General features: G+C 46.1%; 1 protein-coding gene across 11 annotated transcripts in view; it reads left to right on the top strand.

Moving 5' to 3' along the window:
• The window catches only part of VPS13B (vacuolar protein sorting 13 homolog B), a 931,639-nt gene extending 925,934 nt beyond the window's left edge, over positions 1–5,705 (top strand). For 10 of the 11 annotated variants that reach the window (XM_077809935.1, XM_077809942.1, XM_077809940.1 and 7 more), the window contains one exon: positions 3,375–5,705. In XM_077809935.1, the coding sequence (XP_077666061.1) occupies positions 3,375–3,623 (249 nt within the window). In that variant the 3' untranslated portion in view covers positions 3,624–5,705. The remainder of the gene's footprint in view (positions 1–3,374) is intronic. The other variant, XM_077809943.1, reaches the window with a different exon arrangement.
• Positions 5,706–17,049: the final 11,344 nt, after the last annotated feature.

Raw genomic sequence — 17,049 nt, 5'->3', positions numbered from 1 at the left:
TAGTGGGCTGTGCCATACACAAATATCAGTACATGATGGTGACATGGATGTATGGGGATATGCAGATAAGCCCTGCCAGGTCCACTGAGGCAAGGAAATCTCCTTGGGATAGAAATGCTACTTACCAAAGCTAGGGTCTCCATCCAGAATCTCATTTTCGTCATCCATTTGTTGAGCTGTTTGAGATCCAGGTTGGCTTTGACCCCCTAAGTGCTTCAGAATGATGAAGAATATGGAATATAGTGCTAAGAATATTTCTTCTGAGGGAGCCAGTTTACTCCTGGGGGAATTCTGCACCACTGTGTCCCCTGCAGATTTCTTTGCTTCACTGCAGAAAAATGACTTTCTGATGGGAAAGCAAAGGGAAACCGCAAGAGTAGTCATGCACCCCTCCCCAGCAGCGCAGGTGCATTGTTTCAGGCACCCAGAACAGCCGTGGAGAGGTAAATCAGCATAGGAGATGGGGCTGGAGAATCCCCAGACAGTGACTCTGACCCTGCGCCAGGCTCAGCTGCTAGTCCCAGCTTGTCTGTGGGTGGGGGGAAGACAGGACTTCCTGATCCTCTGCAAGGAGCAGCCTGGGCTGGGGCCTGACCCATCCCCAGAAACCTGCACACTCCCTCCTGCTTCCTGCCCCCATAACTCATCAGCCACGGGGAGAGGGGTCATTGTACAGCGAGCTGCTTCCTCGTCCGCCCAGTCCCCATGCATCCGGACCCCCTGCATACCTAGATCCCCTGTTGAATCTCACCCGCCTGCACCCAGAGCCCCGACCCCCCCACATCCAGAAGCTCCCAACAAGCCCCACCCCTCTGCATCCAGGCTCCTGCTACACCCCTCTCTCCTGCACCCAGACCACCCCTGAGTACCCTGCACTGAAACTCCCACCCCAACAAGTGCCCCCTGAACCTGGACTACCCCCATGAGCTTCCCGGACCTGGACCCCCCACCCCACTGAGGCCCAACCACCTACACCTGGACCCCCATCCCACCAAGCCTCTCACACCAAGACTCCCCTGATGAGTCCCTCACACCCAGACCCCCCTGCCACCCACATCCTCACCCCTCTTGCAGAGTCCCATTCCCCCTGGGTGTGCATGCGAGACTCTGTCCCTCTTGCTCACTATCTTGGTCCACCTGCATGGAGGGGCAGGGCCCTGGGGTTTTTCTGGGGTAAGCCCTTGTGCTGTGTCAGGATCAGGTGCAGGCTCACCACTGAGTGCATGTCCTGGGGAAGGGCTGCAGGATGATCTCCCACATCTGTGCAACCAGTGGTCTGTGCTCCCCTCTGCCATGCTGGAGCCTCCACATCTATTTATTGACAAAATACACAGAATTGTGCAGAATTTTAAAATACTGTGTGCAGAATTTTTTTTTTTTTTTTGGTGCAGAATTTTTTGGCACTGAGTTCCCTCAGGAGTACTGGTTGTATTGCTCCCATATCCTGGGGTGAGAGCCCGTTCAGTATCAACTCGTGTGTGAAGGGACTGCTGGAGATGGGTGATTGGATGAAGAAGGTATGAGATGATGCCCTTAGTTTGAGGGGGGCAACTGAAACTCACTACTGCTTTCACCAGCTAGTCCAATTTCATCCATTTCACCTTCTCTTGCTGATGTTTCACCCATTCTGCAGCTCAGTGTCTCCAACAATTCTGTGATGTACAGTCTGTGCCGCTCCTCCGCAGTTCAGTGTCCCTCTTCTCCAGCTTCCTACCAGAACTTCTGAGAAGGGGGATAGTTTGCTTCCTACATTTAAATCAGGATGGAGGCACAGTCTTTGTGGTCATAGTGAGTTTGCAGAGGCATTGCTGCCACCTCCAATTTTGCTACCGGATCTGCAGTTCCAAGGTTTTTGCCTGAAATATGTGCCATCTTACTTCTGTCTGCATTTCTGCCTGTTGTTGGGCTTGTAGTCCCTTCTCAAGGTACTCTGTGGAAACAGAAGTGACTGCTTTGGCATGGATGTGCTCTCTGCTACTATCTTACCCAGTTTTCGCCAACCAGGAGACAGCCTATGAATTTGGATGAGCACAAGATTTGTTTAGAATGTGCATCTGCTTTGGGATCATGGAACGTATCCGTTTTGATGACAATTTCATCATAAAGGTTTCTTATGTCCAGGATGGAATTTCTGGTCATGACCAGAGAGAGGGAGACACTCCAGCGGTTAGGGGGCACTCACTTGGGATGTAGGAGACCCAGCTTCAAGTCCCTGCTTCAGAATCAGGCAGCACAGAGACTTGAAACCTGGGTCTTCTGCATCCCAGGCGAGTGCCCTAACCACTGTGCTACAGAGTAAATCAATGAATAAATTAGTTACATGAAGAGGAACCACTCCAGCTGGGTGGGGGGAGTCAGCGAGAGACTACCCGGTGGTTAGGGCACTCACTCGGGATGCTCTGAATCAGGCAGAGTAGGGACTTGAACCATCACACACATCCCAGGTACATACATAACCACTGCATTGTTAGCTGTTTGTGTGTTTGTCTGTCTCTCTCATTTTTCAAAAGTTCTCATTTTCGTTCTGCATTGGAACAAAAACTAATTTTGAAACCTTGAAATTTTTTGCAAAATGGAATTGTTTTCTGGCCAGCCCAGGACCTGAGAACCCATTTCAGTATCTTTATGTAGGGGATGAGTTTAGATCTTTTAAGGGGTTTTTCCTTCTGGCTGGGTCTTATGTGGGACTTACCCCTTGAGTTGGCCGGATAGCTTTGTCTGCATCCTTCTTCCCTGAAATGCTCAGAAGCTCCTGATTGGACTCACAGCTCTTTGGAGAGGGCATGTCCTGAGTCCCATGCCCTGGTTATGTGATGGTCGGCTGGCTGGGAACAGGCAGGACATAATTCACCCTCTGAAAAGTCTGTGAATGCTGCCTCATATATAGAACCCCACTTGGATTTAGTCCGGTGTTTATTGGACAGCTCTGCCGCTGCCTGGGGGACACTGCAACAACTGATCTGGGTGGCTAAGACCACCGTGCTGCCAGATACCTGATCTGCGTGGGGTAGCAGAAGAGGAAAGATGATAAATTGTTCATTACCACCCAGAAAATGAATTAAAAGGGAAATTGGCAACGGAAGTATTTGGGAGCAAACCTAACTGCTGCCACAGAGGCAGAAGTTCTGGTGGGAAGCTGGAGAAAGGGGACATTGAACTGCCACCAGAATTGTAAAAGAGGAAAGCAGCTCACGCGTCACAGAAGTGTGGGAGACACTGAGCTGCAGAAAGGATGAAACCTCACCAACATTACAGATCTATGATAGGAAGCCTTTGCTTGATAACAAACTAATGCAGAAGTATCTTTGCTGGCTATGAACAGTAACTGCAGATACTTTACATTCCAATAATAAAGCTGTTTTATCTGATTTTAGGTGGACGGAGTTAGAGAGAGACTCTCTGAACAACAATACAACCGGCTCGTGGATTTCGTCACAAAAACATCCTACCACCTTGCTCCAAGCCACTCTTCTGTACAAACAGCATCACAAGTTGTAGCTGCAGAGCCCCTTCCAAGTACAATTAAGACATATCAGTACCTAGTTGATCCAAATTTTGCTCAGGTATTCATTAGTAAATTCACTATGGTAAAAAATAAAGCCTTGAGGAAGGGATTTAATTAGGAACAAATTATGGCAAGTATGATTACGCATTACCATTTTTGAAGTCACACTTTCTATGCAGTCACCTAATGTGAACTTTTCTAATGTCAGTTTTGTGGGGTGGTGGGGATAGGAAAATTAAAAGCTAGCTTTTCTGATCTGACTCTAAGGACAGCTTTGGGATTCCTGGTCTCTACGCAAGATGTTAGCACTAGAAGGAAAGCAAAATAACCACCCTAACAGACAGATGTTGAACCAAAGGGAAAGGTAATAACTGAATGAAAATCCTTTGTTCTTTCTCTTAGCAGAAAGAGGAAAGAAAACAAGGGAAATCCTATTCACTGAGACATTTTTGCCGCACACCAAAAATAGATATCCATGCCCACCATATCACATTTTAGGGTCTGCCAGTCTCTGGTATAAGCAAGGCTTATAACTCAGCTGTAAAAAATTGCTCAAAGTTGAAACTTTTTCCACCCCAATGTCTACATCCTGAAGCAAAACATATTACCCCACTAAATCTGATAGACCTGGTGTGGTCGTTTTAAGTTACTAGAGACAGCTGGGTTTTAGCACCACCCTAACCTTAAAATAGCTTCCTTTATTTGCCTGAAATTTTGCAGGACATTAGTCCTTAATGTAAAGTAGTGCCTTTGTATGGTTTGAAGAACAAAATGGAAACTACAACATTAATTTACTTTTAGAACTGTCTGTATACAGAAACTTTATTTTATCCACCAATCAAAATTTCATAAGAATTTTCGATATACCTTGGGGATCAGTTGGTAATATGTAATTATATCAGGGAGACAGGCACAGTGATAATTTTGGGGCCAGTAATGTGCATTTTAAAAAGCTTTAGGAGCTGTGTTTATACTCAGTAATATGTACCAAAAATTGTAAACATCTTGCTCCTTTTAAACCCAAGTGCTAAACTTCATCCTCAGTCCCCTTGTTAGGCTCTGCTATTTCTGGACTCTCCAAACAGTACACACAGCGCTTCCTTACTTAGGCCAGCTGTAATTCATTTTATGCTTATCACCCTAAAAATGTCAGAAAGCAGGAAATTCAGAATCAGGACCAAGAAGTCACGTATTACATCCGATCATACAGAAATACTTGTGCCTAGGAATTATACCCTATTTTGCACAGCAGAGCAATTGGAAAATTCTTGGACTTAGATTAATTTCTCACTACATGTAACAACTGTGAAATAGGTCGGAAGACAGAGTTGAATGAAAACTGCAATATTGGAGCCCAGTGAAAACCACCATCTGTCAGCAAGATGGCTACTACCAGCAATTGGCTTACAAATGGCAATTGCAATATCAGTTACATCAGTGTGAGGTGGCAATTGTAACAATATTAGGTAAAAAGCTTTTAGACAGAAATGTGCTTTTCAACTTGTTCTTTAGCCTTTATTTTCAAATCTGTGTTCTGGTTTGTACTGCTGTCACCTCAGGCACAGTTAGATTGCTTTGCAGAGCAAACACACCTACAGCAATTTTAATTTTAAATGGTAAAAGCTGACTTGACTCAGTTTCTTGGTTTTTGTTAGCTTCTACTGCAAACTCTGCCCAGGACTTTTCTTCTACGGGCCATGAATTTCAGCACATGAACTAACTTATTGTGTGGAGATGCCTGAATACAACCAGCAACTAAGTTAGGAACAGGGGTCAAGTCCAATCATAGTGTTCAGTAAATGCCATTTACTTATGTTAGCTTCTCCTACACGTAGCTGGTATGACCAAATGGACATAAAATAAGAATGTAGTAATTGCTCTGTGTTTCTCATGAGTTCTGCTGTGTTGAAGCTACTCCTGGAATTCATGTCTCTTGTGTACAATAAGGAAGAAGCAAAGGATTTGAATAGCCCTTTGCTGAATGTGAAATGAACCCATCCATTATTAACATTTCATACAGTCATCTAGCTACTTGGTCATTGTTCAGATTAAAATGACACTATTTAAAAATGTAAATATATAGATTGTTCATTCCTGAATCTTTTATGGTAAATAGTTTACTACTGCTAATTTTACATACTGATGCATAAATTGTAATATAACATGATTGTTTAAAGTTAATAAAGCTATTCCTACAATGCTTGGTTTCTGTGTGCTACACAAGTCATGTGGTTACAATCTAATGAACAGAACATTGACTATAATAGTGACACTGAATCTCTGCGAGATCAACCCCCAGCAAGTTAATGGGCTTTGCTATACCCCAGAAAACGCAGCCAACCATGAAACACAGTTTGAAATTCACATTAATTTTTTTTTAAGTAAAGACTGATGACTAGAGCTGGCCAAAACAGGTGCTAAAGAGTTTTACGACTCTATGTACAGAGTCAAAACTGCTTCATAGTCACAACCCAAACTAGAATAAGCTGTTCACCTAGTAGAACATTGGCTGAATGTCAAAAACATGCAAAACACACCTGTAAAACATATGGGAGGAGACAGCAGTTTTTTCTGAAGTGTCAAACCAATATTGGTGGGATTATGCTGACATTTTCTTCCTGAATTATGCTCATCCTGTGGCAAAAATATTTATATTGCACACTCATCTACAATAAAACAAGCTAGTGTATGTATTGCATTAGGCCGAAGGTTGTCTCTTCCCCCTTCTGTGAATGCAGGTACGGAAATACATGTGGTAACTTCACATAAATCAGCCTCTCCTACATATGATGTGTGAATGGCAAAAACAAAACTGTCCACAGAGCAGATGCCTGACAACTGTGCTTGGCTGACTGAAGCTCGTGCTTCTTGTGCTTTTAAAAATATACATGGTCTCATTCTTTGGGGCTGGAGGGACCACAATCTCCAATCCATCTCTTTTTTAGTTTGTGCCTTGTTCAAGATTTTGACTTGCTAGATTTATTCTGGGGTGTTTAAGGAATGCTTGTTTGCTCTGGGAGCACAGTTTTCAGAGTAGCAGCCGTGTTAGTCTGTATTCGCAAAAAGAAAAGGAGGACTTGTGGCACCTTAGAGACTAACCAATTTATTTGAGCATAAGCTTTCGTAAGCTACAGCTCACTTCATCGGATGCATTCACTGGAAAATACAGTGAGGAAATTTATATACACACAGAACATGAAAAAAATGGGTGTTACCATACACACTGTAAGGAGAGTGATCACTTAAGATGCGCTATTACCAGCAGGAGAGCGGGGGAGGGAGGGGAGAAAACCTTTTGTAGTGATCATCAAGGTGGGCCATTTCCAGCAGTTAACACAGTGTGGTACAATCTTCTCAGGAAAGAATGTGTATGGTTCCCTTCTACATCTTATTTCACCTGGCCATCACTGAAAAGCATGATCAGCCAGTGGGGACAGTCTCATAAAATCACCTTAACCATTAGCTGGTTTCTGGGGCAATAATGCTAGAAACAGCAATCCAGAGGCGGTGAGGAGCTGTTTAAGGTACATCTCAGCAGGCAAGGGGCATGGGAGATCAAATATATGCGTTTGGGGCATATGTTATACTTCTGAAACGGAACGTTCTAGGGATCTGTTTGACCAAGCTCCTGATGCTAAATGGACATTGTCCTAACGTCTGGCTCCGAGTCCTTTTGAGCTGTCTTCTTTCTGCTAGAAAAATAAGCTGAGCCACACACCTCCTGAATTTGTTTTTCTCCTCTTGCCAGCCATGGTGTCATAAATATAAAGGGAAGGGTATATAAACCTTCTGTGTTACTGGATTTGAGAGAGGTGATTCTTTTTATTGTTACTTCTTTTTTACTGTTATTTCTATTAAAATTCTTCTTTTCAAGAACTGAATGCTTTTTTTAAGATCCAAGGGTTTGGGTCTGTGGTCACCTATGCAAATTGGTGAGGATTTTTATCAAACCTTCCCCAGGAAGTGGGGTGCAAGGGTTGGGAGGATTTTTGGGGGAAAGACGTTTCCAAACAATGCTTTCCTAATAAAATAAAGCCAGATAAACATGGTGGTGGCAGTGGAAGTCCAAGGGCAAAGGGTAAAATAGTTTGTACCTTGGGGAAGTTTTAACCTAAGCTGGTAAAAGCATTCAGCTCTTGAAAAGAAGAATTTTAATAGAAATAACAGTAAAAAAAGTAACAATAAAAAGAATCACCTCTGTAAAATCAGGATGGTAAATACCTTACAGGGTAATCCGATTCAAAACATAGAGAATCCCTCTAGGCAAAACCTTAAGTTACAAAAAGATGCACAGACAGGAATATCCATTCTACTCAGCACAGCTTAATTTCTCAGCCATTTAAAGAAATCATAATCTAATGCATATCTAGCTAGATTACTTACTAAGTTCTAAGACTCCATTCCTGTTCTGTCCCCGGCAAAAGCATCACACAGATAGACCCTTTGTTTTTCTCTCCCCCCAGCTTTTGAAAGTATCTTGTCTCCTCATTGGTCATTTTGGTCAGGTGCCAGCGAGGTTATCCTAGCTTCTTAACCCTTTACAGGTGAGAGGATTTTTCCTCTGGCCAGGAGGGAATTTAAAGTGGTTTACCCTTCCCTTTATATTTATTTATAACACAATGGCTGGCAAGAGGAGAAAAACAAATTCAGGAGGTGTGTGGCTCAGCTTATTTTTCTAGCAGAAAGAAGACAGCTCAAAAGGACTTGGAGCCAGACGTTAGGACAATGTCCATTTAGCATCTTCAGGAGCTTAGTTCACTATACAGCAAAAGTGCATACTCACTGACTGAAACTGCCCAATGGCATAGGCCCGAGTCTTTATTTCCTCCTTGACAATTGAGTTTTGAATCTTTTAACTAGCACAGCATGAGCTCACCGCTCCATTTTGTAAAGGCCAACAAAAATCATAAGTTAATATCTATTTGTAAGCAGAGACAGAATGCGCTCTACCCTGACATCTCGTGGTGAGCTGTGGAAAAGGACTTTGGAGCTGATCTCATTTGCATGGGCACACCCATCCCGCCTAGCATGATGGAACTGCTTGCCCAAATGGTTACTTTGGCTGCTGTGGGATCCCCAGTCTCTTTGTTATTGGGGCAGGAGTAATAAACCGTTGTTATCCTGGTTATGTGAATCAAGGACAGTAGAACTGTACTTGGCATTTTATGACAGAGGGACTCGCCCTCAACTAAGTAGCACTCGCTAGGCAAGGGACATTGGTTCCAAAACCTGATGAATTGAAAGAGGCTGGGGACAGAGACGTGTATGTGGGGGCCCTAAACACTACTTTGACCTCTCCTCTCTCTACTGTGTAATAACAGAGCTAATTTTGGTTCCATTAGGAGTCTTGTTAGGGTGCTGCAGAGTTGAAATCACTGATACCTAGGTCTAAGTATTAGACCTACTTTGGGCTAGTGGTGTACTAGCACTGAGGGTCCCCTACTACCAGCTGAAATCACTAAAGAGCTGAAGTTACTGAGAGCTGTGTTAGGTAGGGTGGGGGGCCCCTGAAGACCAGTGGGTGAGCAGACAGCAGGATGGCGAGCGTGGAGAGCAGAGTGGATAGCAGGATGGCTGGCAGAGAGGCACAGCTGGCAGTGAAGACTGCAGCAGAGCCCCATGGAGAGGCGTGGCACTTGGCTGTCAACCCAAACAGCAGAGCATGTAAGCTGCCCCCCACTTCCACCCTGGCAGGGGGGAAGTAAACTCTGCAGATGAACTTCTGAACTCTGGGGGGCTTCACTGACCAAGGACAGAAACTGTGGGGGAGCTCTGGCCTCCTGTTGTGCTGGCTCCCTCTGGCATGTTCGGCTGCTCTATCTAGCAGCCAGGCCACAGAGCCACTCCCAGATGCTACCTGGGAGAGCGCCTGGCTGCCTCCCGCCCAGGCTCGGCTTCCGGGACAGCAGCTGAGTGAGTCAGAGCCCCCCTCGCATGCTCAGCATCAGCTCCTGTCCCCAGAAGCTGAGCCTGGGCGGAGGCAGCCTCTGCCACAGCCACATGCTCTCCCAGCCAACCACTGTGCTGCATTAGGCGTCATCCCAGGCAGCATGGTAGAAGAGGCTCTGGCCCGACCCGTTCCTCTCCCTGCCTAGGCAGGCTGATGGAGGGGCACCTAACCTTTCTTGCCTCTCCCATGCGTCACCTCCGCTTCACATACAGAGCGCTAACACATGTGCAAGGTACAAGGAAAGCATCAACTAACAACTAGCAGCCAGTTTCAAAGGCACTTTTTTGGAAACTTTCATTACCCTAATTTTGGTTGCTCCTGCTTTGACACGCTGATTCTAGTTTGGCTTTTCTTTTTGATGTCACATGCAAGGGCTGTTAGGCTGAGCTTCTTTGAGACACTGCTGTGCCTTATGTTAGAAGACATTCTCCGCTCAAGCGGTGACAAAAGCCCATCATTAAGCATTAGAAAAGGCGACCTTAAGGAAGGGCTAAATCTTGAGCTTGGTTTGGGGGTGGCTAAACTGGAAGCTTTAGTAAATAAGCTAAACTATGCCTTAGTTAGGGTGACCAGCTGTCCCAATTTATAGGGACAGTCCTGATATTTGGGGCTTTTTCTTATATAGGCACTGATTACCCTCAACCCCCGTCCCAATTTTTCACATTTGCAATCTGATCACAGGCACCAACGTTCCTTGGTGGTGGGTGCTCGTGCGCCCGCGACCCTGCCCCGACTCTGCCCCCCCTTCCTGTCCCTAGTGGACCCCTCTCCAAAGCCCCTCCCCAGTCCTGCCTCTTCCCCAAGTGCACTGTGTTCCTCCTCCTCCCCACTTCCTCCCAGTGCTTGCCGCGCGAAACAGCTTTTTCATGGTGCAAACGCTGGCAGGGAAGGGGGCGAAGCAGGACACAGCGGTGCACTTGGAGAGGAGCTGCTGGTGGGTGCAGTGCACCCACCAATTTTTCCCCGTGGGTGCTCCAGCGCTGGAGCACCCATGGAGTCAGCGCCTCTGAATCTGGTCACCCTAGACTTAGTTGGCATCACAAAGATTTGCTGGGATAAATGTCATGACTGGCCTAGTAGTATAATGAATGTTCAGGAAAGACAGGCAAGGTGAAAAAGGGGAGAAGATATTGCATTATCCATCAAGACTATAGACATGTGTTCTGAGATCTAGAAGGCGGTGAGAGACAGCCCAACTGTAAGTCTCTGAGTAAAGATAAAGGGGGGACAACTAGAAGTATTGGGGAATCTATAATAAACTAGCACATCAGGAGCAGGAGGTGGCTGAAGCAGTTCTGAAACAAACACCCCCCTCTCTAGCTGAAAAGCTACAGGAACAATTTATTAAACAATCGATTTCTAAGCACTTGGAGATTAGGAATAGGGTTATAAGTAATAGCCAGCATGGCTTTGTTAAGGACCAATCATGCCGAACCAACCTATTTTTCCTTCTTTGACAGGCTTATTTGCCTATTGGATGGTGGTAATGAGGGCCTCCATTGGCAAAGTAATACAGCAAATCACAAAATAGGGTGATTTGGAGACAACTTTTTGTTTCAGAAGGTGGAGGAAATAACCAGGCAGACAGCCATTTTTTTAGATTTGCTTCTGCCCAAGAGCAAGGCATTGGTTGCAACACGGAAGAGGGAAAGGAATATGAGTGAAGGTGATCATTTAAGCTATAGCTTTCCTGACTCTTAGGCTAGAAAGGCGTGAGAGCAGCAGCACATGGATGCTGGCCTTAAAAATATGCCTTTTTTTTTTTTTTTTGAACAGATACAGCACTGGTAGATATGGCCCCATGGGAAGAAACTAAGAGAGCAAGGCATTCAGCAGAGCTGCAAGAGCTAATATTAAAGGCACAACTGCAAACGACCACAAGGCAGCATAGTAAGAGGCTACTATGGTGCCAAGCTTGTTACTGAGCTGATAAAGCAAATGGTGGCAACATAGACAAATTGCTAAGGAGCCGTATAGAAGAATAGCACAAGTTTGTAGGCATAAAATCAAAATGGGTTACACCACATAAGGGACATAAAGTGTTTCTTTAACGCCGTTAGGAACAAGCGAAGGAAAGGGCAGGTTGTCTACTTACCACATGGGCGGGCAAACTTTTTGGCCTGAGGGCCGCATCGGGTTTCAGAAATTCTATGGAGGGCTGGTTAGGGGAGGCTGTGCCAGGCTGTGCCTCCGCCCCCTATCTGCCCCCCTCTTGCTTCTCGCCCCCTGACCTCCCCCCGGGACTCCTGGCCCATCCATCCCCTCCCGCTTTCTGTCCCCGGAACCCCTGCCCCTGACTGCCTGCTGCCGCCCCATCCAACCCCCCACTCCTGCCTAACTGCCCCCCTTAGGACCCCTGCCCCCCTTCAAACCTTCCTGTTCCCCACCCTCTGACCGCCCTGACCCCTATCCACACCCTGCACTCTGACCCCCGTCCCGAACTCCCCTCCCCTCTGTCCGACTGCCCCCTTACCGCGCCGCCTGGAGCACTGGTAGCTGGCGGCACCACGTCAGGCCGGGCTCTGCAGCTGCGCTGCCCGGCAAGAGCTCGCAGCCCCGCCTCCCAGAGCATTGCGGCAGCGGCGCAGTGAGCTGAGGCTGTGGGGGAGGGGGACCAGCAAGGGAGGGGCTGGGCAGGAGGGGCCCACGGGCCGTAGTTTGCCCACCTCTGACTTAGCAGGAACGCTGAACTAATAACTGGTGACACCAAGACAGAGATGGTTAATGCTGATTTGGCTTCGGGCTTAATGGTGGCCAGCTACTTAAGAAGGGAGATGAACTGCAAGCCCCAATAGGGCGAGACCAGGCTAAAGTATATTTAATTAAGTTAGTGGTCTTCAAGTTGCCAGGGCCTAATGAACAGCCCAAGTTAGTGGTTCTCAAACTTTTTTTTCCGTGGACCACTTGAAAGTTGCTGAGGGTCTCGGTGGACCACTTAACGATCTTTCCAAATGTTGTGTGTACCATTAGCTAGCTATTGTGAAACGCTTTGGATAAAAGCACTATATTAAAAAAAACTAATAATAAATGTTTTTTTGTTCTTCAAATAAAAGCACACAACTCATATTTTAATATCCATAGTCTTACCTTTCTACTGCGATGGATGTGCCCCCTCTCCCCTGTCACAGCAGCTGGGGCTGGGAAGGCTGGGGGGTGTCTCTCCCCCAATACAGCAGCCACACAGGTGGAGCTGGGAAGAAAGAGGGTCTCTCCCCGGGAGCTGCAGCCCTGGAGCTGGGGAAAGGCACCTCTTTCTCTGGCCACCGCAGCCCTGCACTTCCCAAATTCCACCCCACACCCCGCTCTTCTCACCCCACTGCCCCCTTCCACCTACCTCCCGCCCCCATTCTCCCCAAGGCCACCACCTCAATGTGCATCTTCATTCTTGTGTGTGGACCACCTGAACAGAACTTGAAGACTACAGCTTGAGAACCTCTGGCCTAGGATACTTAAGGAACCGTTAGCAATTAGAGAACGCATGCTGGCTGGGTGAGAGCTGCAAGGACTAGGAAAGGGCAACCATATCTTGAAAAAAGAGTCCTGAGGGCCTGATAGACCAGTCAGCCCCTCCCTATCTGGAAAGATACAACTTATTAAATTTGTAAGCACCTGGAGGAGACTAGGAATAGGGTTATAAGTAAGGCTAAGATTTTTTGTCATGGATATTTTTGGTAGAAGTCAGGGACAGGTCATGGGCTTCTGTGAATTTTTCATTATTGCCCATGACCTGTCCCTGACTTCTACCAAAAATATCCATGACAAAATGGGAAGCCTGGGCAGCTGCAGTGGGGTGGGGAGCTCCAGGGTCTCCCTCCACTGGCAGCTCCGTGCCGCAACGGTCCTCCCGTGGCAGTGGCAGCCAGGAGCTGTGGTGGGTCATTCCCCCCTCGCCCAGCTTCCTGCAGAGGTGGCAAGCTCTGCGGGGGGGGTCCCCCCTGCTGCCAGGGAGCTGGGGGGGCAGCTCTCACTGCCTGGAGTGCTGGGGGTACCCTGCAGCTCCCAGCCAGCACTGGATGAAGTCACAGAGGACTTTGGAGGTCACAGATTCCATGACTTCCGTGACTAAATCGCAGCCTTAGTTATAAGTAATAGCCAGCATGGCTTTGTCAAGAACAAATCATGCCAAACCAACCTATTTTTCCTTCTTTAACAGGCTTATTTGGCTAGGCTATGGTTGGGAGGGGGGCAGGTAGGAGGGCAGAGAGCTATGGCTTGAGTTTAGTAAGGCTGTTTCATACGCGGCCTAGGAACCTAGTCGTCTAGGTGAAAATACTGTCTGGTGGATGCTCAGCTCGTCAAAAGTCCATAGCGTAGTTCTCAATGGTTTGCTGTCCGACTCGGAGGTGTGTGAGTGTGTGTTCTGGGTTCAGTACAATTCACTATTTTCACTAATGACTTCAATAAATGGATGGCACCTCTGCTGATCAAATTTGCAGATGACAACACACTTGGAAGGAGTAACAAGCACTTTCGAAGCGCTGCTTAGAATTCAAAAAGCCCTGAGAATTGGTCTGAAATCAAGATGAAATTCAAATGGAAAGTAAAGTATGTTGGAAGGAAAATCAAATCAAATGCACAACTACAAAATGGGGAATAGCTGGTGTGACAAAGCTCCTCCTCTGCCTTGGTGGATCCTGCGCTTATTGGTGGATTTTCTTGCCTCAGAGGTTCACGGCAGCCCTCAGTTTGGCCACTTTCGTGACTCAAATCTACCGTTCACTCAGTTAGCCTCATCCCTGGCCAGCACGGGGAAAGGAAGAAGAACAATCCCCGCAGTCTCTGGTGATCCACCTAGTGGATCGGGGAACAGGCCAGAGACCTTCCCCTCTGGTGGAACCCACAGTCCAGTTCAACTCCTCCGGTATCAAGTAGGGAGTTGGGGGGAAGGAGGGAAGCCAGGCCCGCCCTCTACTCTGGGTTCCAGCCCAAGGCCCTGTGGATTGCAGCTGTCTACAGTGGCTCCTGTAACAGCGCATGACAGCTACAATTCCCTGGGCTACTTCCCGGTGGCCGCCTCCCAACACCTTCTTTATTCTCACCGCAGGACCTTCCTCCTGATGTCTGATAATGCTTGTACTTCTCAGTCTTCCGCCTTCTCACTCTCAGCCTCTTGCTCCCAGCTCCTTGCATGTGCACCACAAACTGAAGTGAGCTCCTTTTTAACCCAGGTGCCCTTAGTAGCCTGCCTTAATTGATTCTAGCAGCTTCTTGATTGGCTGCAGGTGTTCTAATCAGCCTGGCTGCCTTGTTCCCAGAAAGTTTGAGTGTTCCGGAACCTTCCCTGTTACCTTACCCAGGGAAAAGGGACCTACTTAACCTGGGGCTAATATATCTGCCTTTTATCACTCTCTTGCAGCCATCTGGCCTGACCCTGTCACACTGGTGAGGCAGTAATACTGCTGAAAAGGCTCTGGGGATTATAGTGGATCATGAATTGACTATTAGTCAACAGATGCAGTTATGAAAAAGGCTAATCTTCTGGGATGCATTGACAGGAGTCTTATATGGAAGGCAGAAGGAGGGATAGGCAGCAAGTGTCCCATGCGACTCAGCCTTGGTGAGGCCTCAGGTAGAGTACTGGTTCCAATTTGGGTGCCACCCTTTAGGAATGATGGGGACAAATTGTAGCAAGCTCACAAGAGAGCAACAAAAGTGATAAAAGGTTTAGAAAACTTGACCTAGGGCTATGTTTAGTCTAATGAAAGATGATCAAGGCAGAGAAACTGATACCATTTGAGGCTTAAGGGGTTGCTCTATTGTTCTCCATGTCCACTGGAGGTTGAACAAGAAGTAATCAAGAAGGCTAGGTATTAGGAAAAACTTTTCAACTCTAAAGATAGAAATTATTCCAGAATTTAACTAAAGAGGTTGTGGAATCCTCCTCACTGGAGGTTAGTAAGTACAGGTTGGACATACACCTGTCACAAATGCTTTAGATTTACTTAGTCCTGCCTCAGCACAGACGGCTGGACAAGTTGGTGTCTCCAGCTCCCTTCCAGCCCTATATTTCTTTAAGAAAGGCACATTTCTTTTCCAGCTGCGGGAAGAGGACACAGGACAGAGAGGGATTTTTTGTCTCTATGTAATCTGCCTTTTTGAAGCAATCTTTACTACAGCAATCAACTTGGTAAAACAGAAGTCAGACTTCAAAAGCAAAATGATTTAAAAGCTAAATTTGCAGAAAGGAATGAGAAAAATAAGGTCTGTTTAGATAGTGGCCTGCGCAAGAAATTGACTCCACTAGCCTGCATCTGCCATTAACAAATTAGTGTCACCAAAGCTCTGTGGAACTAAAATATTAGAACCTATAGATGTGCTTGAGACAGCACTAGGCAGTAGAAATGTTTGCTGCACATGCTTAACAGGCTGGGATAGTTACAGCTTTGAGAGAGCAAGGATTGTCTTTTTCTATCATGCTATAATATTCAGTTTACATTTGTGGGAGAGAGTGTTTCCCTACCACTGCTAATACTATCTATATGAAGCTCAAATAAAAGTAACAAGGAGTCCGGTGGCACAAATTTATTTAGGCATAAGCTTGTGTGGGTAAAAAACCACTGCTTCGGATGCATGGAGTGAAAATTACAGAGGCAGTCATTATATAATGACACATGAAGAGAATAGAATTACCTCACAAGTGGAGAACCAGTGTTGACAGGGCCAATTCGATCAGGGTGGATGTAGTCCACTTCCAATAATTGATGAGGAGGTGTCAATTCCAGGACAGGCAAAGCTGCTTTTGTAATGAGCTAGCCACTCCCAGTCCCTATTCAAGCCCAAATTAATGGTGTTAAACTTGCAAATGAATTTTAGTTCTGAAGTTTCTCTTTGAAGTCTGTTTCTGAAGTTTCTGTAACAGCTTTAAAAGTAGCTATACTTGAAGAAAGAATGTCCAGGAAGATTGAAGTGTTCTCCTACTGGCTTTTGTATGTTACCGTTCCTGATGTCCGATTTATTCTTTTACATAGGGATTGTCCGGTATGGCCAATGTACATGGCAGAGGGGCATTGCTGGCACACATAACATTAGTAGATGTGAAGGTGAATGAGCCTCTGATGGTGTCACAGCTTTGCCTCTCCTGGAATTGACACCTCCTCATTGGGAGCAGACTACATCCACCCTGATCGAATTGGCCCTGTCAACACTGGTTCTCCACTTGTGACATAACTTCCTTCTCTTCATGTGTCATTATATTATGCCTGCATCTGTAATTTTCACTCCATGCATCTGAAGAAAAGCTTTTGTGGTAAAAAAAACATATGCCCAAATAAATTTGTTAGTCTTTAAGGTGCTACCGGACTCCTTGTTGTTTTTGTGGATACAGACTAACACAGCTACCCCTCTGATACTTGACATCAAATAAAAGTGTATTCCCTACTTCACAGCAAAACCTTTATGGATGGGATTTTCTTCAAAACACTAATATGAAGTAACACAGAAGATTTGAATAAACTAAAAGTTACACAAGGAGTTTCATTACTGTTTCTGCATGGTCCATACTGAATGTTGAAAAGTTAATGGTCTATTTGAAATATAAATGCTATGCCAACTCTATTTGAACTTAAGACCTTCCAAATATAATACAAATGGCTTA

This window comes from Eretmochelys imbricata, chromosome 2 (genome assembly GCF_965152235.1).
Source record: "Eretmochelys imbricata isolate rEreImb1 chromosome 2, rEreImb1.hap1, whole genome shotgun sequence".
In the NCBI taxonomy this organism is placed as follows: Eukaryota; Metazoa; Chordata; order Testudines; family Cheloniidae; genus Eretmochelys; species Eretmochelys imbricata.
This window is presented reverse-complemented; position numbering and strand designations above follow the sequence as displayed.